The sequence below is a fragment of the Telmatherina bonti genome (assembly GCF_933228915.1).
Source record: "Telmatherina bonti genome assembly, chromosome: 4".
NCBI classification, from domain to species: domain Eukaryota; kingdom Metazoa; phylum Chordata; class Actinopteri; order Atheriniformes; family Telmatherinidae; genus Telmatherina; species Telmatherina bonti.
The window spans coordinates 30,558,685-30,583,412 of NC_136622.1; the positions used below are offsets into that span (position 1 = coordinate 30,558,685).

Below are 24,728 nucleotides of genomic sequence, written 5' to 3' on the forward strand. Positions count from 1 at the left end.
ATTTATTCATAGTTAACTCACCACGTGATTTTGTTTGCTATATTGTAGATTATGAACTGAAACAAAAGGGACCCTCAGAGTCCCCATTTCTCTCAAAGTTTCTTCATTTTCACTGTTTGGTGGAATTTTGCCCGCTTTGCCTGAAATACATAAAAAGCTCTTTTGTCCTTTTTTAACCTTTTCACTCCTGCGTGTGTGCACACCTCCTCTGTAGTTTGTGTGATCTTGAAGAGGGGTGGGGGGAAACAATGGCTGTACAGTCTTTAAGAGTCCCACCCACCACAACTCATGATTCGTTTAATTGTGCTCACTATGCTGCTCCATCATGTTAACCATGAGTCAAAGAGTCAGAGCTCAATCTGATGCAGGATTTATTGACACACAAGAACCGAAAAGTAACATGAAGCAATTTTGTGCTTTGAGAAGAAGAGAGGGTGAGTAGTAACATGTAGAAGGGCAGAAAAAAGTCTGATCAGAGGCAAAACACTGAGCTGTCAAAGGTAAACGATCTGCCATGCAGACACTGTGTGCTCCGGTTATGTTTAATGTAAAGCAGTGTTATCATCACGTACATGAAATGTGCTGTACAAATGAACTTGCCTTGCCTTACTGACTGCTTTGCACACGTCTAGCAAAGTTAAATGAAAAAGAAACTAACTTAAAAACTTTATTCTAAGAAGCTGTTTTAGTTGTAACTTATAATATAAACATCCTTAAACAATCTAATTGGTACTTTTGTATAAAAAATGTGAATAATCGATCAATAACCAGCTGCAAACATTATTTTTATAGTAAACACAATTTGCATAGTGAAAAATCTTGCAAAGTTTTGATTGTATCTACTTCCCAGACTGTCCTTGATTTGGACATTAAGTGTTGCACACACACATATAGACTCCAAAGTCATGTCTTACTTCATGGCAACAATATCACAGATGCTGCGGAGTCATACTCACAGACAGTCAAATAAGCAGGGTCTGTACACTTGCACTCCTACGGCCTCCATATTTGTTTGTTTTTTCCCTGAAGGTGCACCACCCGCCCTTGGAGAGCAGTGAAAGTCATGCTGGTGGTGCAGTGCTGAAAGTGTGTCAGAGGGGGGAGGCTCCAGGGCCCGGCCTGGAATCTCCAATCGCCTCACAGAGTCCTAGGCAGAGGACCAGCCCCGCAACAGCAGAGGAAGGGAGAAGGCCAGTGCCCACTGGAAATACACCATCCGTTAGCACGCTGTGTAAAACCACACAGATAGTGTTTCACTTCGGAACACGTGTCGATGTGTGTCAAGCAGATGCTGAAGTTGTCGTCGTGTGGCAATAAAGGCAAATAAAATATGCTTTTTTAAATCTGTGTTAGGATGCATCTCTTTAAAACAAGTAAAAAGTGGATTTTAATCATAAAAGCATGACCAACGTTCATTCAGTTTAATGTTTGAGTGTGTGCAACAGTTTATATGCATGTTTTTGAGTTTGACATAAATAATTTGGCTTTGTATTACAATCTGACTTACACATGAGAATGTATATCATAACTATTTTTGATACAACCTAAGAGGGTTTTGTCAATTTGATCATTTTTATACAAAACAATCAGTCACATGCTATTCTTTGGTTGTTTTAAAACATGCCCAGAAAAAAATCTTCTATTTATCTCTAATCATCTTAAAGAAAGAAGTAAAGAAAGATGTACATATTTCTCAGCCTTTAAGGCAATTTTTTTGTTTATGTTTTTGACATTTACCTCTATGGGAGCTACTTTTCTGAGTTTGTTGCACTTTTTCTGACATTAATGTTTGTTTTTTGGGGTTGCATTTACTACTGGGTATAAAATAAGAGTATAGTAGGATTTTGTAATCACACAATATTATAGATGCTATTTAGCTTAAAAAAAAAAAAAGCAAGTGCAAGGCAAGTACCATGTAAAGCAACAAACTGGTGAAATAATAACAAACTGCGAAGAAAAAAAAAAAAAAAACAGGTAAAGTACAGTCCTGTAAACTGATTGCTTCCTACAATTCTGTCTCCTTTTATTCTCCACAGAAACAGAGGAACAATCCTTTTCTGCTCAAACTGCACAGCCTCTCTGTCCAAACCCATCTCTGTGATTCTGAAAGTACACTAACACACACCGCTTTGCTGGAGCTGGCATCAGGCCCTGGAATCAGTCACTAGCAAGCAAATCAATGATAATGGGAAGCAGCATGTCTAGACCATTAATTATGTACGGTAGGCCTTGTACTCAAGCCATGCAAAAAAACATTTTCCGAAACACAAACTAACAATAACAACAATAGCAAGGAAACAGTCAAATAACTATAATAATTATGTAAACAATCCAAAAAAACAAAGTAATAAAACTCCTTGTAAAGATCATTTGAGATCAACAGCAACCAGAAAATGTTTTTAACGTAATAATCAGGGTGGAGGATTCCTTCAAATGAATTTGAAAAAAGCTTTTAACAGAAAAAGGTGTAATAGCGTCACTAAACCCCAGATCAATTTAAACAGAGCATAAACCAGACCAGGTACAGGTTAAATTGGGAGGAAGGGGTTGTAATAGATATAAAGGTTTCTGACAGTTGTGTAACTCTTTCAATTTAATGCAGAACTTGCCGACAAAATGCAAGATTTGTGCATCATTTAAGATTAAAACTCGAGGGGATCTTTCCCTATGAGATTGAAAGAAAAACAACACACTGTTTAATGCTGGTAAACTGTGATTTGACAGCAATTCCAATGTTGAAGATAACAATGGTACGGACATCAGACATTTATTGAACTGGTTCCACAGTTAAAATTCAGCTGACTGGCCAGTTGATGCAACCGAAGTTAAAAAGGTATAAAATGGTTTATGAAGGAAAGAATTCGAGGTGAAAGTGTATAAAGCAATGATTAGGTGGAGCTAAGGTAAAAAAAGATGATCACCTGGCAGATGTCATGGTGAAGCAAGCTAACAGGCAGCAAGATCCATAAATATTTAAGATGTAGACAACAATTTTAAAGAATTTTTCTAACACAAGTTCATGAGGTTACTGGTAATTTAAGTGTCTATGGCCCAATTTATTGCAAAGACCTATCATCTTGTTAGGATTTATGGTTCTCATGACATGATACTGCACACACCTTAGAGTAGGGCTGTTGCGATATGCTTTTGTCCCGATTCGATTCGATATCGAATTTTTGTAGATTAAAAACAAAAAAAAAATGTACAAATTGTTTTTTGCTAGTCGTTTTTCTTGATTTCAATTAGGGAAAAAAAACACTTTAGCATAGACCATCATTCTGCTGCTTTAATACCCAAGAAGACAAGTAAAAAGATCAATAACAAGGACAAAAAAATTCTAACGAGTTATTTTTAATTATTTGAAAACAATATATTTTTTAACAAAAAAATCTATGTTAAAATTGTGAAGCAAAAAAATCCCAATATTTGATTTTTCTATTTGATTTTCCCACCCCCACCTTAGAGCTTCAGTAAAAGATGCAAACTGCACTTAATAAATGTTTTCCTTGCAGGATGTGTATGTTAAAGCAAAGAATATGTCAAGTAAAGACTATCAAATGCAATTTTTTTTGGCAGCAAAATACTAAAAACGCTTGTAATTTTCCATTTAATCAGTAAATAAACTAACTGAAGCCAGTTAACCACTGAAAACACATGAAAAGACTTTTTAACATGTCAAAACCCATCAGAGAGCATCGTACCAAACAGGGCACGTTGTTGAGTCACCATAAGATAATCAGGTTCTTGGTATGGGAATTTCTGGAAACCAGAACTTGTTGGGATAACTTCTAGTTGCTGGGTCTTACACTAGTAATTAGGTGTTTGCCCTTCTTACTTCCCCTCATTCACTGCTGGCTAGGCTGCTCCTCTCCTCCGTCTGCACTTTAACAAGTAGAGAACAGTGCGTCCAAGGTCAGTCAGAAGGAGGACATTGTATACCTTCCCACAGCAGGTTGAATGAGTCCATATGGTTTTCAAGTTCATATAAATAAGGTTGTTGTAGTAAAGCAGCAAGGAAGCTTTTCCTGTAACTCTTGAGGAGGAATTGCTCCCAGTACTTCATGAAGGTGAAAATTACAGACATTCAACACATTCTTGCATTGTAAAAAGACCATGTTAATGATTTACACTTGAAAAACATTCATCAGTTAACATTTTCACACACCGCAATCATTAAAATCTATGTTATAGTGTGTGTCTTGACTTAAAAAACAAACAAACAAAATCAAATTTCTGTCATATGTGAGTGTTATGGCATGATTTCAGCAGCTACTATTTTCTGTGAGAAATTGACATTAAAGCAGTCATCACACAACAGTATCCTTTTTTTTAATTATTCCATTTTTGTAATAATTAAAAGGTTTGAATGAAAGAACTAAAAGTATAAGAAAGTAGTGTTTGTTTGTTTTTAGTGTTGATGCTGTTCCCAGTGGTCACCATCAGAGGCAGCCAGAGATCACAAGAAAGAAAAAAAGATAGACTTCAGTGGCAGGACATGTTGTCCAGGCTGTATGCTAATTAGTAGGGGTGGGAAAATCGAATTGAAAAATCTAAAATCGGGATTTTTTGCTTCACAATTTTAAAACAGATTTTTTTGTTAAAAAAAAAAAAAAAAAAGATTTTTTTTTTCTTCAAATGAATAAAAATAATACATTATGAATTTTTTGTCATTTTTATTGTTTTTATTGATCTTTTTACTTGTCTTCTTGGGCATTATAACAGCATATTGATGTTGTGGCTACTGGATTGTTTTTTCAGCATTGAAATCAAGTGATGTGACGAGTAAAATAAAAGTTTCAGACATTTTTTTTTTGTTTTTAATCTACAAAATCAGCAATATTGAAGAATTGTGAAAATCGCAATTTAAATCAAATTGGCACCCAAAAAATCGGAATCGAATCGAATCGGGACAAAAGCGTATCGTCACAGCCCAACTAATTACAACATCTGTCTGTGTCATTTAGTACATCAGCCCATCTTAGATCACAGATGAAAGTCTTGGGACTCCTTGGTACTCCTACCAGGAACAACCTGCTCCCAATGCAAACTTTATTACCATCAACCCTTGACTCTGCTTACTGTCTCTGAATGATAGTCTGAATGGGTGTCATATGAAATATCCATCCATCCATCCTCTATACCACTGACTGCAAATCAGAAGCTGCAGCCTTTCCCAGCAGTTAGGCAAAAGGCAGGGCACATGCTGGACATTACAAAACAATGTGTTTTCTTTAGTTTCTTTTTTTCTTAAAGCTTTCTGTACCTTCACTGGAAGCAGTTGAAATGAAGATCAATATCCTTAAATACATTTTTTTTTACATATCAGTCAAAGTAAAGCTCTGATGTAGAATAAGTAATATAAAAAAAATATATGACAACGAGACATGACTCTAAAGCCCTTCTGACATATGAGATGTGTAACATTAATGCCTTCTACACTGGCGGCCGTCGGCTTCTCACACATTGGTCCTTATGCTAATGTTCGTCTCTCTTCATTCAGACATGTCAGTGAAAGTGACGTTAAAAGCTTTTTTTCTGTTGTTGTTGACTTTGTCTTCATCTAGAGGGGTTGTGGGATGTTCTTTATTGTGTTTCTGTACAGGTGTAGCAGATTTTCTAGAGTCTTTGGTTGGATTGCATTATTTTCTAGGTGTAGCCCTGTCTCTCCCCTTTTTTTCTATTTTCATTTTCTTTTCTGTTTTCTTTCCATCATTTTTCTATCCTATCCGGTCGGATCCACAAGTAATGGAGGAGATGCAAAAGCAAACATTTATTCAAAATAAACAAACAAACACAATCAGAATTCAGATTATAAAGGGGATCTTTGCATCTATAAAGCGCTGCTTGGCAAAGCACATTTGCTCAGCACCATACAGCAGCCATATATTATCATACTTCTTGCTTTAACGCTGGACAAGTTAAAAAAAAAAAAAAAAAAAAAAAAAAAAGAGTATTTGCAACAAATACAAGATTCAATCGTATATAAACTCAAGGTTATCTAATTTGTTTTATTCCTGAAACTGTTCATATTACCGTGCACAGCATGCAGTGGTTGTGTGAAACGGTGATAAAAGATGGACAGACGCAGCTGAATCAGGCTTCTACATAAGCTTTCTCAACCATCACTATTATACACTACTCACAAAAAGTTAGGGATATTCAGCTTTTGGGTGAAATTTCACAACAAGCCTAAAATGCATTCAAACCTGTACAGGTGAACTTAATGTGATCTTCTCTAAGCTTTTAAATGCACATGTCCCACTGTTAAATGTTTCAATAAATTTTGCACAAGTTGCTGTTCTCTAACAAGGAGCTTAACGGCAACAATCACGGCAGGTGTGTGATCCTTGAATTGACCAATAAATGTCCTGGTTCAATTAGAGCTGGTGTTTAAACAGTTGTCCTCATCATGCTGTTCACATTTTGACATCATGAGACCAAGACGACACCTAACAATGGAACAACAGTCCCTTGCCATTGCGATGCTTCAAACAGGACGTTCTCAGACAGAAGTGGCCACTGAGCTTGGAGCATCACAGAGTGTCATCAGCAGGTTGCAACAGAGATATCGAGAGACTGGAAGAGTCACAGAAAGGCCTAGAAGTGGATGTCCTTTGGCCACATCCCGTGCTGATGACCGCTACATTGTGAACACTGCCCTGAGAAACCGGATGATGAATGCCACTCAACTCCAGGCACGTTTAAGAGAGGTGAGAGGCACCCAAGTGTCACGTCAGACCATTCGAAACCGTTTACATCAGCGTGGTCTGCGTGCTAGACGACCTGCACGGGTACCTGACCACACCACCAGGCACAGGCATCATCGTCTTGCATGGGCCAGGGAGTATTTACGCTGGACGAGGAACCAGTGGGCCTCAGTGCTGTTCTCTGATGAAAGTCGATTCACACTGAGCAGAAATGATGGCCGGCAACGATGTTGGAGACGTCAGGGAGAGCGCTATGCATCAGCCACTGTTGTCACCAGGCGAGCTTTTGGTGGTGGCGGTGTTACAGTGTGGGCAGGGGTGTCCACTTGGTACAGAACTGCCCTACACTTTGTGAATGATACAGTGACAAGCCCATACTACCTGAATAACATCATTAATCCAGTGATTGTGCCCCTACATGAACAGCACAGGCCTAATTTCATCTTCATGGACGACAATGCTCCTGCTCATCGAGGCCGCATCATCAGGGAACGGCTGTTGGAGACTGGTGTACCTCAAATGGAACAGCCTGCACTCTCTCCAGACCTGAATCCCATTGAAAACCTGTGGGATCAGCTGAGCCGTCGTGTAGAGGCTCGAAACCCTGCACCCCAGAACCTCAATGACCTGAGGGCTGCCCTTCAAGAAGAGTGGGATGCCATGCCTCAGCACGCAATAAGTTGCCTTGTGAACAGCATGAGACGTCGTTGTCAAGCTGTAATTGATGCTCAAGGGCACATGACGAGATATTGAGACGTTCACATTTTTTGTTGTGGTGTAACTACCATTGTTGTTACCTTTTGTGTTGAATGAATTTTTTGCAATGAGGAAATCAGTAGTGCATCCTTCTACTTAAATGTCTTACTTTTATGATATTATATCACTGTAGCATGAACATATTGCATTTTCCATAAATTTCACCTGAAAGCCAAATATCCCTAACTTTTTGTGAGTAGTGTACAACCGGATTCCAAAAAAGTTGGGACACTTTAGAAATTGTGAATAAAAACTGAATGCAATGATGTGGAGGTGCCAACTTCTAATATTTTATTCAGAATACAACATAAATCACAGGTCAATAGTTTAAACTGAGAAATTGTATGATATTAAGGAAAAATATGCTCATTCAAAATTTCATGGTGTCAACAAATCCCAAAAAAGTTGGGACAAGGCCATTTTCACCACTGTGTGACACCTCCCCTTATTCTTACAACACTCAACAGACGTCTGGGCATTGAGGAGACCAGCTTCTCAAGTGTAGACATAGGAATGTTCTCCCATTCTTGTCTAATACAGGCCTCTAAGTGTTCAATCGTCTTGGGTCTTCTTTGTCTGACCTTCCTCTTAATGATGCGCCAAATGTTTTCTATAGGTGAAAGATCTGGACTGTTGGCTGGCCAGGTCAGTACCCGAATCCTTCTCCCACGCAGCCATGATGTTGTGATTGATGCAGAATGTGGTCTGGCATTATCTTGTTGAAAAATGCAGGGTCTTCCATGAAAGAGACGACGTTTGGATGGGAGCATATGTTGCTCTAGAACCTGAATATATTTTTCTGCATTGATGGTGCCTTTCCAGATGTGCAAGCTGCCCATGCCACACGCATTCATGCAACCCCATACCATCAGAGATGCAGGCTTCTGAACAGAGCGTTGATAGCAACTTGGGTTGTCACTGTCCTCTTTGGTCCTGATGACCTGGCGCCCCAGATTTCCAAAAAGAACCTCAAAACATGATTCGTCTGACCACAGAACAGTCTTCCATTTTGCCACACTCCATTTTAAATGACTCCTGGCCCAGTGTAAACATCTTCGCTTGTGGATCTTTGTTAGAAATGGCTTCTTCTTTGCAGAATAGAGTTTCAGCTGGCAACAGCGGATGGCACGGTGGATTGTGTTCACTGACAATGGTTTCTGGAAGTACTCCTGAGCCCATGCTGTGATTTCCTTCACAGTAGCACTCCTGTTTTTGATGCAGTGTCGTTTAAGGGCCCGGAGATCACGGGCATTCAGTATGGTTCTCCGGCCTTGACCTTAACGCACAGGGATTTTTCCAGATTCTCTGAATCTTCTGATGATATTATTCACAGTTGATGATGACAACTGCAAACTCTTTGCAATTTTTCGCTGGGTAACACCTCTCTGATACTGTTCCACTATCTTTTTACGCAACATTGTGGGAGTTGGTGATCCTCTACCCATCTTGGCTTCTGAGGGACACTGCCAATCTGAGAAGCACTTTTTATACCCAATCATATTGCCAATTGACCTGATTAGTGCTGATTGGTCTTCCAGGTGTTTGCTGTATGCTCAAATGACTTTTTCCAGCCTCTAATAGGTTCTTGTCCCAACTTTTTTGGGATTTGTTGACACCATGAAATTTTGAATGAGCATATTTTTCCTTAATATCATACAATTTCTCAATTTAAACTATTGACCTGTGATTTATGTTGTATTCTGAATAAAATATTAGAAGTTGGCACCTCCACATCATTGCATTCAGTTTTTATTCACAATTTCTAAAGTGTCCCAACTTTTTTGGAATCCGGTTTGTATTTAATAAAAGTTAATTGCACTGAAAGTATAATGTGCAACAACATCAAAAGTCAATCACAGGAAAAATGTAAAAAAATGTACCATAAAAACTATATTTCTATTGGTATATATATATTATATGTTGGTATATATATATATGAACTTTTTATGCTCTTAGAATTCATCATTTATATCGATTTGATTTGGGTCCACATATGTGGCAGCTGCTTTGTCTGAGAGATAATCACCTAGACATCAAGTCGTCATTGTGACTGACAATTGATCTGTGGTACCTAATCACATCACATACAAACCACACCCACCAAATCTAATAGTACTTTTTAAAAAATAAATATACAGTACTTTTTAACAAATAAATCCTGAAATGTTCATCCTTCTTTGTCATGTATACATATTTGTTTTTCTAAAATGTTAAAAACTTATATATAATATACCAGTTGTGACTTATCATTGAAAATGTGCAAAACAATACAACTAATCGTGATTCTACTTTTTGTCTTTTTTGCGCACTAATTGTTATCTTAATTGTGCATAAATCAAATTTGATACTGTTTCTGAGACCTTTTGCATCATTTTATGGTAAAAACTTATTTAAAGTCCTGTTGAAAACAATCTAACGCTTGTCTTCTGCCCCCTGGTGGATACCTTTTATACTACAATATTTTAATATATTTTATCATTTATTCTATAAGATAAAAAAACAAATGCTAAACATAACAGAAACAAACAAACAAAGTCAAGCAAAACCCAAAGAATATGACATTTATATTATTTTTGGTGCAAGTCATTTTTGGCCACTTGTGCACCATTACTTAAAATGGCCTGGATGGGAATTGAGATAAATGCTGAGTTAGCCATTGTGAGGGTGGAAAGTTCAGTATTGTTTCTTTCAGGTTTTCAGCACTATAATATATAATAAAATTTTCACACAGTTATATTACAATTTTTTTTATAATTTATAATATGAATTTTCTTTGACCTTACTACTGACATTAAAAAGCTCTATTCTGGTATCTAAAACTTCTATCCTAAATTTGATTAATAGGTGTACAAAATAATCCCGAACTCACAGTTTCAGATATGACACTTCCACTGCTAAATTTATGCAGCTTATTTACACTGCATAGAAGACTAGTTCACTGGCTCTCTCACGTCTATTTAATGGCATAAAAAGTCTGGCACATTCATATGCAGCAGTCAGCATGCATTATCAAGCTGCTTCAGCGGCAGCTAGCAAAAGAAACAGATCTGCGAAGGCTGAGATGGCACTGTCACACCTCAAGATTTCTCATTTGGAACAAGCTGAGGCAGCTATTTCAAGACATTAGGCAAGTCAATTATCAATAAGACTAATTATACCCACTGTGTGCAATAATGCCTCACAACGCAGTCATTGTGACTATTATTATGCTGGGTCATCGACATGTGATGGGAAGAGGAAGTGGGATACATTCATTTGAGACAAACAAAGATTCTGACAACTTTAAGTGAAGTGAAGCAATCCAGTACAGAAACTTCATTTAGACTGGGATTCACTGCTGCGACAACCTTGCCTGCAGCAACACAGCACTGCCCAGACTTAGCCCACGTACGTGTAACAGCGTAATGACATTTTCACTAATGAAGAAATTGAAGACATTAGTTTAAAAAATGCAGAACTGGGTTAAAGGTTAAGCCTGTCCAGGATTACGGTTCTTCCCTCCAAACTGGAGCCAGAAAAGGAGACAGAAGACCAATCCATTGTAAAATATGGAGAACGACAGAGAGAAAAGCAACAGCAGGAAAATCGACTTTGTCTGAAGACAGTAGTGTACTGTCCTGGGTCCGTCTAACCCTGACAATGAGGCTGCACTTACTACCTCTAAACAGAGGGGCGTTGACACAAGACAAAGAAGAATCTGGCGCTGCTCTGTTAATACATGTATTAGTCATCATTATCACAGCTTCCCAGCTATATCAAACTCAGAAGTGTTTCATTGTGCATCAAACTCCCCTAGAGAAAAGTCAGATTATTGCATTAGAAGTTAAAAATAGACCATGCTGCTAATGATCTATGTTTAGCACACATTTCAAAACAGAAGTCAGAATCCTTTACAGTCAGTAAGCTCTTAGATTAGAAAGATCACTGTCAGTCAAGATGTCGGTCTATCTTTTCCTTAAAGGGGACAGCTTGGGATTCTTGGGAAGTGTTTGCTGAAAAACAAGAAACTGTGCGTTTCATTTGCGATGTGATGCAGACTGCACAGGACCAGGCCATCTGTTTCTGCCCACCTTCACCACTATCTCTTAGAATTTTCCGAAGCACTCAAGAACAAGATGTTTTTCTCTCATTTACTATAATTAAGACAGCAAATGAGCACTTTTTTTTCCCCAAAATGTTTAACAAAGTTTTGGATAAAATCTTAACCTCATCGGACAGGTACGTTGTAATAATAATATTGCACGCAAACAGGCTTGTAAGACATCATGCTCACTCTGCAGCACTTTCAGAATAGGGGTGAAAGGTTAAAATCCATCCACACAGACCTGACTCGGCAAAGTGTAGAAGATTGTTTGGATAGGCCTCAGAGTACCAAAGCTGGAAATATGGTGAGCCCTGCAGAAGGGTTGTTTTCTGTCAATGCAGCACTTCCTTAAAACTTTCACTTCAGTTTAAAACTGAATAAAGTTAATAAATCAGCCTAACATTTAATTAATGGCTGCTTACTGTTAAAACTTCTGGGGTTGTTTCTAGTTGCTGGTTTATTTAATTGATGTAGATCATTTTTACCCAGTTAAAAACAGTAGCGTCTATATGGTTGTGTTCCTTTCTACTACATCACCTTTTGATAAATTATTGCTTCCTTAAAAATAAATTGTTTTCATACCATTTTTTCCCCCAATGGATGTTGCTTTATTGCTTCATTTCTAATAAAAATATTAAAAGATCTTAAATGAAATCAATTACATCAAATCATTCGTTCTGTTTTGAGTATAAATTATCAACACAAATGAGGGTGAGCAGCATCTCACCAAACTGTCTGTCTGCTCCTGTACAAGCTAATATTTGAAGTTGATGTTGACAAGACAACACCCAAATGTTGCATAACTTCATGCCTGCAGGATAACCATACGGAATGGGAGTCAACTCCAGCCCCACTCCAGTAGCCAGCGCTGGGACCAGAACCAGGGACATCACCGGGGAAGCCTCGGACATGCTCGGGCTCCGGACAACTCTCAGAAAGTCTGTGGAGCAATTATCACCTAAACACCAAAACCGCTCAGGCGTGGGAAATAACTGTCCACAGACCAAAGAACTGACCTGTTTTTCAGAGGCTGACTCTTCAGTTCGTAGTACGTTTTGGGCTCGTCTTGAAAATCCTCTCCGACATCGAAGTCTGGGACAATTCCCGATTCGGACTGCATAGTTGCAGATGTCAACTTTTGACAACCAGTAAACGTTATAAAATAAAATAAAAACAGCCGGACGATGTTTTGCCGCTGTACTTCTCTGAGTACCAACCAACTGTCAACGCAAGCCACCTCTGTCCAGGACCCGGAGTTGTGTAGTCCTCCACAGCAGCTAACACATTGCGGCTAACGGGCTGTTTGAGCCGGAAAAACTACAAGTACCGAAATGCATCCGCGCTGTCAATGTCAGCATCGTTCTGATTGGCTTAAACATCTATGGGGAATTTACACAGCTCACAGTGAAATTCAAGTGTCAACGTTTCAACCTACTTTTAATTTGGTGAGATTTTCATTGATTTATTTATTCATTTATTCATTTATTTATTCGTCGTAAATATATTATTATTTGGATTAAAATATATTTGAAATGTTAAAGCTGCTACAGCAACTGGGTTTATTTCTTCCTAACATTACATCTCACTGAGGAAAATAAACTCTTTTCTCATTCTGCGGTTTTAAATAGCAGGACAGTCTGCATTGTTAAGGTCTCAAAACTAATTAGATATGACCACCTAAACTAAATTCAACTTTGAAAATAAACCCAAAAGGAAGTAGTGTGTGAACAACTAAACAACTGTTGACAGCCAAATACACCCCATATTTCAATCATTATTGGAATTACTTTTAGCAGGTGTAAATTGAAGTACTTTCTTTATGTGTGTTTATGTATCTATTTTGTTTTTGTGAAAGACTAGAGAGACTTGCTCTTCTTCACAAAGGTGCTTCACACACCTGGACAGTCCACGCCAACAAATAGCCTTAACTTTAACATTCTTGGTGCTCACACTTACTGAAGATTTATTGATCAAAAGTATGTGATTAAAACCGTCTGCTGCTACTTACTCTCTATTCCTATGGAAACAGGAAATCATTCTTTGTTTTTTGCCCAGTGCGTAAATAAAAATTGCCATTGCATACTATGCCATGTCTTGTTGCTTATCTGATGTTGTATTTATTCAATTTAGACACCTTTAAGGACCAAATATTTCTTTTTTTTCTATTATGTCCTGATGCATAAAACTTTAGAAATAAAGAAGACTATTTTTATATGACTGCATTCAGAATATGAGTGTTATCTGAATTAAAACAAATAAAGCTTGATATGTATGACTCTAAAAAAGCATTTTTATACTGTGATAATACAATTAAAACAATTACATGACTGAATAAAAAAAAAACAGAGTTAAGTATTATAATAATTATGCCCAGGGAAAAAATTTTTTAAGCATGCATGTGTAGACTGACATTGAAAACTACTCCAGACTCAAAGTATGAATCAGCTACTGATGATGTCACACTCTGTCATCAAAAAGATTAAACATGACATCATAAGGACAAACTGAGGATAGACTGTATCTGTTTGGAAGATGTCGCTGTGGACCAAATGTTCACATTTGCATCAAAACAATACAAATCATTTGATGCCTTTACATAAACAGCCTTAATGCTTACATTTCAAGGTTGTTTATGAAACACACCCTGACTTTGTCTGCCCTTACATATCTGTTCTTTTCTCTGTCCATCAGGCTCACAGACAGTTATAACTTTGCTGCTCTTTTCCTCACCCACTCCATTGTGTGTTCACTGCAAACCAAACCATGCTTTTATTTCTTTAACCTCCTCAGATGAACCCCTATCCACCACAAAGGGGCAGTATAATGCTAAGAAAGCCTGTGTTGGTAGTCTAATGATGTAAAATTGACATTTTGCAGTTCAGTGTGACATGTATGTGCTCTCCTCAACCTGCACGCTGAACTAGCGTAAATTGTGAATTTTACTGTTTCAAACATGAAGAAATTTACTTTTGTTGAAAAACTCAAAATAAACGCCTTTAATCGTGGAGTAAAAACTTGAAAAAAAAAATTGTATGTATACAAGTGCAGCTATTGCAGGAGCACACACACACACACACACACACACACACACACACACACACACACACACACACAGGCTTATGCACATTCAAAGCAAGAGATGTGACACAAGTGTAGCAATGTTTTGTATTGGGATAAAGAAGACACCCACACACACAATAGACCAGATACACACGCATTATTCTGCATGTTATAGTTGGATGAACAGGCCCTGCTACCCAGTCCCCCCAGCTGTGGGAGACCCCCTGGAGCTTGTGGACTACAATGCCCTTTGTTATTCCTCAAGTGGGTCCAGTATGTAAATATTTCATTCTTCAGATTATTCTGACTTTGATACAAAGTTCATAAGGATATTAATATTCTCTTATAAATATCCCAAAAGAATATTCTGTTCTATTTCTTGAACTACAAAGTAGTTCAGATAGCCTGTACCCATGAATACAAAGCTATTGTCTAACATTTCAACAAATCAAAACAGATTTGGACATCTTTGGATATAATGAATATAAATAAATATAAAAATGAATAAATATATAATAAATATTTTCTTTTTTTTACAGTACAGATAAAATATTAAAAGTTCACGTGTAAATCTGATGATTATAAGACTATGAAACATACAAATAATTAATATAAAACGTTTGATTATCATTTGAAATATAATGTATTCATAACTAAACTTATCATCAGTGTATTATCGCTTATAATCATCTCCATTTCAACCAGCTGAAGTGTAAAAACGAGGCTTATTTGCCATATAAGTACGCACCACAATAACAATTCAGGAATATAAAATACCACTCTTCAGTTTAATCCTTCTGCCAAAGAGTGTGTTTGGCTGCTTATATAAATGGTTAAACTTGAACAGCCCACTGTTAGGCTGCATCACACAAATATCCAGCATGTTAAACGTGTTCCAACATAGAAATGAAAACAGGTGCATGATAATAAAGTCTACCATATCACTGTGTAAACATTGATGTGTAGATTTACTATCATAATCACCAACAGCAAGTGCAAACTTTAGTGGTTACCAACAGAACATGAACTGAAATGTAGTACACCAATATCTGGAAACTGGTTCTGCTCAGGTGTGAACAAACATGTGCATTGATCTTTGTTTTCAGACACAGCTTTGTATTCAGATGTCAGCCAGGGACTCAAAGCCATCTGCCACAGAGCAGCTTTTGGACTGTACCTGAAATGTGTGGACAATACTGATTAGTTTGAAAACTTTTGGTTCAAATATGAAATGTTTGTGTCTAATGTTGTTCATTACATGCTTCTTTTTTTTTCTTTTGTCTTTGAACAGTGTAGCTGCATTTGTATGATGCTTCTGCCAACCATGGTATGGCTGTGTTTAAAAGCCGCCCGGACAATCGACACTGCATTAAAAATACATGTGCACATCTCAGCTAACAACATGCAGTAGATGAAGAAATGTGCACAAACATGAAAAAAGATGACTTAAAGAGCATGTTGTATTATCACCTTACATCATAAAAAATGCACAGTGTTTGCAAAAAAAGTCCTCTTATTGCTGTATTTACACAAACAGAGGACTTATTAAGTATCGTACTTCCCAGGATAGATTAAAACTTCAGTTTGCCATTGATGAGAAAAATTCCATTCCTAATGAGGGTAAAACAAGGGAATCCTGCTCTTTTGTTTCTGAAAGCATGTTTCTTTAAGGAGGAGACTCACAGGACAGATGGTTTTGGGGGATCTTAATGAGATACTTATTCATGTATGATGTCAGAAATCCAAGAGCAATGGGGTGGTGTGGTGGGGGATTTCAGGGGGAGGCCTGGCACAGTTGGCAGGCTACAGGCTTTTCTGCCTGCTGCTGTGACCCTGAAATTCCCTGAATTTCTTTTCTTTAAGCTAATAAAACTAAATGTTATTATGTAACTTCTGCAAGACTGGCACCTTTGTCTTTTGTAAATCTACCAGCTGAGTAAGAGTAAAAAGAGCGATGAATATTTTAGCAGTGTCGTCACTCCTGTGCAGTAATGAATAGCATGGTTCAGCAACACTGCGTCAAGTTCGTCTTAAGGATGTTGGCTGATGTGTGAAGTGATATAACAGCACAGTAACAGGTAGTGGGGTGGCTTAATAAGGGGCAACACACTGGTTTTTATATATAAATATAGCTTCTGCATGACAGGCAGAGCCAGTAGTAAATTTTAAAAACAAAGACCATGAATGAGTTTTTTTTCAGTGTAGACTCTGCAGGCAACATGTAAATTTGCTTTTGCAAACTGAGTTTGACCCACATTTCAGGTCAACTTGTTTGAGCTGTAAGGGGCTTCGAATATGGAGCTAAAAATAAGCCCCGGAGTCCAGATCATGCGCCAAAACTCTTTATATGCTTCTACACCATCAGTGCTCATTAGTAAATCTGATGTGCCTGCAGCTATAGGGAGGAAGGTCAAATATACAAGAATACACATAAAGATACTTGAGTGCACATTTCCAATGTTTTATAACTTTTGTCTTAAATGCTACAAACATTAGCAAGTTGTGTTAAAGAGAAGCTCATATCTTGTCAATGTAACTGATCAATATATACAGCAAACAAAAAAGAGGTCTGTAAAGCCAATGTACTGTAAGAACTAACTTTAGTCATATTCACAACACTGACAACATGCAACATGATAATAAATATACAAGATTTAAGGGCATAACCTCCTGGGGTTTATTGAGATCTGAAATTTGCAGAGCAAAAAAATATGATGGAAGATGGAAAAATATACATTTAAACATGTCAGAAACATTTTTTTGCCTATTTGTGATGGTTTATTTACTGAAGACCAGCAGCCATGTCTAAACATTTTGATTATTTTTCTGCACACTTAAAAGAAGGACCTCCAGAAGATCAGTTGTTGCTATGGTAGCAACTAAGAAAAAAAAAAAGGATCCAAATGAATAATAAAAGGATAAAATATGACAACTGGAGCAAAAAAGACGGTTTACCTCTTTTCATTAACACCATTATTCAAAGTTAGGAGATTATGGTCATAAATGATTTGGGAAAAGAAGAAACAAGTAAGACAAATAAAAACAGGTTTTAATCTTATGTGAAGTGAAACATGTCTGACAGAGTAGGTGAAATGATAGGAAGGGATGCAGCAGAGACAGCCTGCAGGCCATCACTTCATTATTATGGGGATCCAGTGTGAACCAGGCCGGCCGGCATCTGCTGGATGAGAGGAAGGGGGGGTTAGGCAGGGAGCGGCGGTGGGAGGGGTTGAGGGGCTTGTTCACATAATAGCCGGCGGCGGGTGAAGGCGTGGTGAGTTTGGCTGAACGCGAGGCGAGTGTGCGCGCTGTTGTAGTGCCGGCTGATGGGCATGGACAGCGGCTGCGTGGCGGCTCTCCTCCCTGCCAGGAGCGCGCGTGGACAAAGCTGAACGGGGTTGGTTAAATATGCCGGGGAGCATCTTGCTTATCAGTACCTAAAGCGGGATACAAGAAGTACAAAGGTAAGGCGATGTTGGATGCGGCATTGGAGCCGCCTCACAGACCTGCGAGGAGACAAAAGTCTTAACCAGTCATGCATGCATGTGATCCTAAAAGAGAGCATCAGGGAATATAACAACTATGGAGTTGGACAGGCTTGGCTCGTAGCAGCCAGCAGCATGTTTGTTCTCTGAAACGAGGAGGAGGAGAGAGGTTTTTTGTTTGACACTGTGTAGACATGGGGCTCAGGTGCCACCCATATACAGTAACCTACAGTAGCGCTTTCATTGTTCTGCCTGCTCATCTCCCTAACGGGGTACTGAGGCCCACACTGCTAATAAGTGTGTAACAGATAAGGCAGGTGTTCAGTGGACCTCTTGGATGTATTAGAAAATAAGTCAGTAAATTTAAAGACACATACACACACAGAGAGGGATAGGGCGCAAGGGGACCGCAGAGAGAGCAATGTATAGGCTACTCATGGCTGAATGAGTCATACATAAAATTTGATTTAGGAACTGTGTCTTGTTGAATATTAAGAATGCTGAATGAATCATCATTTGGAGGATATATTCTGTATAGATTGTGGTTTTCGCACCAACAAGTGTGTGAGTGATTTTGTTTGACTGGGTGACCCAGGTCAGGGGCTAAATTTAATCAAGATGTGCAAGAACACTGAACCCTGTTGTAACACTGCTGCAGGCAGGCCAGCAGCACATCCTCCCAGTCAAATGTGTCTTACCTCTCTTTTTATCAGTGACTTCATCTCTGGTTTTTTTTTTTTCCTAATTATGAGACAAAGACCAAAAATGTTCGGCGCTGCTGAGGTTGACATTGACCTGCTGGTTCCTCCCTGCTGTTATCTAAGAAGTGAAGAAAGGGACTCAAGTGAGGGTGTATTTAAAGCATCAGGCAGTGCAAACAGGAATTGTTGTGACGGCTGTCTCTGTGTGACACACATGTCCAGCTTGAAACTCCAAGGCTCTTCCTATTTGTTAGAGAGGATGTCCTGTGTCATTTATCACCATGGCTATGCATTTCTGACAAACTGTTTAAAAGGGTAAAGAGTTCATAAAAAATGATGCTACTGGTTTAAATCAGCTTTTTCAGTAGAATTAGTCACAGCCCAGCACACAGGATCGCATGAGCATCCTTATGTAGCTGCGTGTCTTCAAGCCGAACCAGGCAGGTATGTTCCTATATCTGTCTGATGCTGCTGAGAAACGTCTTACCACTCAGTTGGAAACTTTCCATTTAGGAATCAAAGCCTCCTGAGAGTTTCTGAAAAATGAGTTTCTCCCTGCTAAAGACAGGGAGGAAGAGATCTTCTTTGGAATGGGCAAGTAATCTTGTATTCGCATACTTAAGAGACAGAGTAAATCTAATAGATAGATGATAAGGTGAAATCTTATAGCAGAGCAGCAAAGAAGAAGTGAAACAGGTTATTAGGTGTGACTTGTGATGAGAACTTTGTGTTATTTATATGCATATGTCCTGGAAATTATCAATTCCAGTACATTTATCATCCGGTTTCCTGTATTTCCCGTAGTTTCGGTAAGGACAACAGACAGTGATGACATTTTGGTTTATGCTCCAGCAGTTTTATGATCCTCACATGGTTATAGCCACTCCTCAACTGTATCATGTAATTTAGTCATGTTCCATCTTTTTTCAGCCATTCACATCCATGCCTCAGCGCTGTGTCCCTGAGCTCTGCAGAAAGTCACTGCAGCACTTTGTAATGAAACTCTGCAGTTTGTGATTTCAGGATTATCACTGGGGACAGCTTTAAATTGTAAGAGTGAAGGAAAATATGACAGCTCTCAAAACTGCAAGCGCAAACGAGCTTTAAAGCAGTCTGTGTTTTCTAGTAATCCTGTGCCCTGATTCGGGCTTTCCAGGCATTTTAACTCTGCACTCATTTGCTGAATTTAAACAAATGTGGGCTTTTTGATTATGTGTAACTTGAGTGTCTTGATCTACAGTATAAGAATTCTGATCAGCTTCCAGATGAGTTTTTCATTACAGAAAATGACTCTGTTACATTAGAAGAAGAGGTATTAGATATGGGTCACGTTTACTCACCAACTGGGTTAGTCCTTCAGCTGTGGCTGTGGCATGCCAACTTTCTCCCAGACTCCTATACCAATGTGTGCGTTTGTTCATTGTAACAGTTTACAACCGTACAACCAGCGAGAGACAGCTTGACCTTGCAGGCCTCATTGACTCTAACTGGCTGTAGTCTCTGATCTTTCTTCTGGTAAAGGGCAGTGGACCGAAATATGAACGATGCATTGCTCTGAAATGCACTGTCAGAGCAAACACATGACTCCTTTTCATTTTCAACAACACTTTCTCTCCTTGTCTTGTAGATTTTTTGATGCATATAATGTACATTCAAAAGCTTGCAGACAGACTTAAATGCAGAGTAATAGATATAGTAATAGATATATAATTTAAAGCCTCTAAAAGTTGTCATGACTGTAGTTGACCCAATTTTATTTGACTGTTTTGATTAAAATGTAACTGTACAAGTTATCATTGACTGTACTTTATGCTTTGACCAGCAAATTGGCTTTAATAAATGATATCACCTCCCTGTTTAGCTCTAATGTTACTATAGAAACATGCTAAAATCAGATAAGACACTAAGGCCAGCTTGCTAATGTTCACGTTTAGTTAGCCCTCAAAGCCTGGAGTTATTTACAATTCTATGAAAACAAGCCAAATACTCAGAAAAAATGGAAGAAAATAACAGAAAGGAAATCATGGAATTACAAAAAAGTACAGTTTTAATTAAACTCGCTAACAATAGGTGATAAGTAAATATGAGTAATGAATAAATAGTTGAAAAGAAAATACATAGATGAGAGCAAATGGAAACAAAAGGAAATGGAAACAAAAGGAAATATGCAGAAATCAATTTAGTGATAAAAGGCATTAAGGGGTTAAATTTCAAAGGGCTTCATTGCTGGAAACGTATGCAGGAAAATGCATAAACTCTTTGAAAACTAGAAGTTGCATTTCAGACATTGTAGATTTGTTGGTTTATTGCAGCCAAACACAGAAACTTTATTTAATTATGTTGCTCTTTATGACAGAAAGGGCACAACTGGTGAAGAGCAGCTCTCATAAAAGCTGCGGAAAACTGTAAATTTCAAGCACAAACAAGCTCAGGATCTTAAATAACATGACAATCCCTACTACTAGCAAAACCATCTGAAGGAGAACAATAAGAATGACCACTGCTGTTTCAATGGCTCCTAATGGTGAAACAAGGCGGTCCAGTCTGCAGCTTGTAATTCCCTGCTGCCACTGTAGTCACACTAACTCAGTAGAAATATGAATATGTACGGTGTGATGACTTTATTTACATTAATCTAACTTCCCTTTGTTATATCAAATTAGCCCAGTGTTATAAGCCTGAAATTAATACCTCTCACAGGTTGTGATTTTGCCATAATTTCCTGAGGCTCCTTATGCCCATCAATTTCCCAGATATCACAACAGCCAGACGGCTTCTCCTTACAAGATGACGGCAGACAGATACCTTTTGACCGCTGACAGCATGAGTCATGATGAGACTTGAGATGAGGAGATAATCCTGCATCCTTCAGCTCACAGCTGCTATAACCAGGGATCTTTGCTCTATGCTTGGACTCTTCTTTTTTTTTTATTTGGTGCTAATGCAAATGTTAGTTAATTATTCTGTAAATTAGAGGAGTTATTTTCTTACTACAGACAAACAATTCATCATTCAGTTCACTAATTTGAAAAGAAAAAAACAAAAATGTTCATTAGATTGAAGTGGTCCTGATATTGTCAGAGAAAGAAATCAAATGGTTTCAGCAGAAGCAGCTGTTTCTGCATTCTTCCTCCCTGTGAACACCCAGCGCCCACATAGCACAGCCATGTTCTGCTCAGATACTTGGGTGTGTTTTGCTAGAAGCAGCAAACAGATGGCAAGTGGTCTGCAGAGGTCTGGTGACCTCTTATCTTTGGAGCCTCAGGTTTTTAATGTATTTATTTTCAATCATTCATTTTGACAAATGCACACTCCAGGCCATGAAAAATTGACTTATACTGACATAAGTATAAAGAGTCACACAGCTCTTTTTAATGAATTGTCATAAATTTATAAGAGTCATAAAACTATCCTTCTGTATTTCATATTGACTGTAAATCAGAGTTAATGTTTGCTTATGCAGTAAGAGTCATTGTTCTTATTTAGCATTTACAGTGGAGAGCATTTTATTAGCTAAGAAAATATTAGCTATTAAGCAGCCTTTCACACACTCAATGTGGAGGAAGGAGTGGGATGGGGGTGGAGGAGGGAGTGGGATGGGGTGTTAATCTGAAAACCAAATGACACCTGTTGGCTTAAGTAGTCCACTGTAGCTGTGTATACATTAAGTATGTGTATATTAGAGAGTACAATGAGTATAATGCATATTCTGCGACATACTTATTATGGTACTGTTCTTTCAGATTTACAGCTTCAGTTGCTTACTGAACCTTTTCCCTGTTTAGGTTATACAAGTGCTGAAACCACGAGTATATGAGTTGCAGGATAGTAATCTTCTCCTTAGTGCAGTTTAGTATCTGAACCTGGAAGCTCTGGGAAGTACAGACTTATTCCCACCATATCATCTAAATGTAATCTGGTAAAAAATAATATATGTGTCGCATACATTTTAGAATATAAACTCTATAAACATGTTTTTCTTAAATTATTATTAGCCCTGATGACATTACTTCTTAAAGCATTAAAATGAAATAGTTTCTATTTGGACTGACACAGAGCCAGTGTTGCTACTTTGTTGGCATTGTCTGAAACTCAGAGGCAAAAATAACGAAATAAATAAATAAAAATGTGTTTCCTGTCGGAAAGGTCAACTGGAAAGGTTGAAATTATGACTCAGAAAGTTGAAGAAACCTGTCCAGCCTCAAGCTCAAACTCTAACATGGCTTTTTGGGACTTTAAAAGCAGCAATAGCTACATAAATAAACCTTTTTTTTTTCCCTTTGTTTTGTGTTGTTTATGTTTTTTTTTTTTTATTACCATCCAACACTGAACATATCACTACTGTATTTGTCAGCACAAAGTACTAGATAGTACATTTTTATTGCTAATATAAGCTAGCCTAGAAAATGATATAATAACACTAGTTTTTTTCTTACAACACAGACTTAATTGACATGGGAGGGACATCTTTTACAGCCACAAATTTGTTAAGAAATGATAAACGGGAAATGGCTTAGCTCAAATTTGATACCTGATTAACTCAACATGGTGTGGAATATGTAATCATAAATCAGCATTCACCCTTCTTAGTTCTGGTGATGCTTGATTAATGTCAAGTGGTCCTGCACACCCTGTACCACATTTTCTGACTCATGATCTTTTATAGTAATTTCAGGAAAAGTAGCTTTTACCCTTTTTTTTTTCTTTAGCATTCATTATTTCCCACAAACTAATAAAACTGTAGTTGATTTTCATAATGTCTGTTCTCAGTTGATATTGTTAGATTGAGACAAAGCAACTCAGCATAGTGGGATGAAACTCACCAGAAAGAGTTTTTGGAGTCTAACAGCAAACAAAGACCAACAACACATAACAGGATTAAGTTTAACTCTTTCTCTTGTCGTACTCTAACTCAACAGAGAAAAGTAAAAAGCAGTAAAACACTATTTTTATCTGCTTATGGCTTTTTACGGTTATTCCTCACACAGCAAAGCCATATAATTGGCAGATGCAACTCCTTTCCACATATGTGGTCACATCCCCTGGGATCTTAAAAAAGACTTTATGTGTAAAATGAGTTATTTCTTATTAATTGTGCAGGCCTATATTGTGTTACCAGTCAGGGTCAGGTGACTAAAGCCAGTTCTAACTACAAAAAAGACTTTGCTGATTGTACATTGTTATGAGATCACAAAAGATCCAACTGTACCTGTGGGATCATATGTGCTCACAACAAAGACTGTTCTGTGGTTTATTTCCCAAAATGAACATTTTGTGCCAATAATCACATTATCTTTTTAATTTGCATTCACAGAAATAGTTTTTCCAGGTGTTGGTTAAGACATTAGATATGCTGCTTTTGATTCTATAATGATTTTCACAGTTTATTTCCAAATAAGGTTTCAGAAAATTGTTTCAGAACTGCGCCAGGTGTCTTCAAAAGAGCACGTAAGCACGGTGAGCAGGCACGGACTTGTGTTTGATACCAGCCTTCATCAATAATGCATGAAAATGGGAAACTGAGATAAGACGGACTGCAGTCTGGACATGACATTTAACCAGTGTGACGTGTTAAATCCCGACAGCCAGTTTACTCAGGAGACAGAGAAATTCTCATGTTAGCCTGTTGTTCACCCCCTGAGTTTGACATTTTAACACAAGATTATGAAAGAAACATTATTAGCATGGCCTAATTATTGCAGGTTATGCCTTTCAGTGTGTACTGAGGCCATGGCTGCATCTGCACCCCTCTCAAGTGTCCACAGGGATATATGTATAACAAGCTGTCTATATGCTAGCCTGAAGCAGGAGAATCAAACCTAAACTCAGCCTGTCCAGTCTCTGGAGAAACAAGCAAACAACGGACAAGTCTTTCATGTCTTTTTATGCCTTTTTGGTCCAGTGTTTGTTTCGTTCCTCTTTTTATTCTGTTTTT

The 24,728-nt window shown here is 37.9% G+C and overlaps 1 protein-coding gene across 1 annotated transcript in view; it reads right to left on the reverse strand.

Annotated features, from left to right (window-relative positions):
- Positions 1 to 12,751, reverse strand: part of LOC306755507 (microphthalmia-associated transcription factor-like) — a 34,172-nt gene extending 21,421 nt beyond the window's left edge. Inside the window, 1 exon segment of the mRNA XM_079239912.1 lies at positions 12,564 to 12,751. Within this exon segment, the coding sequence (XP_079096038.1) occupies positions 12,564 to 12,667 (104 nt within the window). The 5' untranslated portion in view covers positions 12,668 to 12,751.
- Between the last annotated feature and the right edge of the window lie 11,977 nt (positions 12,752 to 24,728).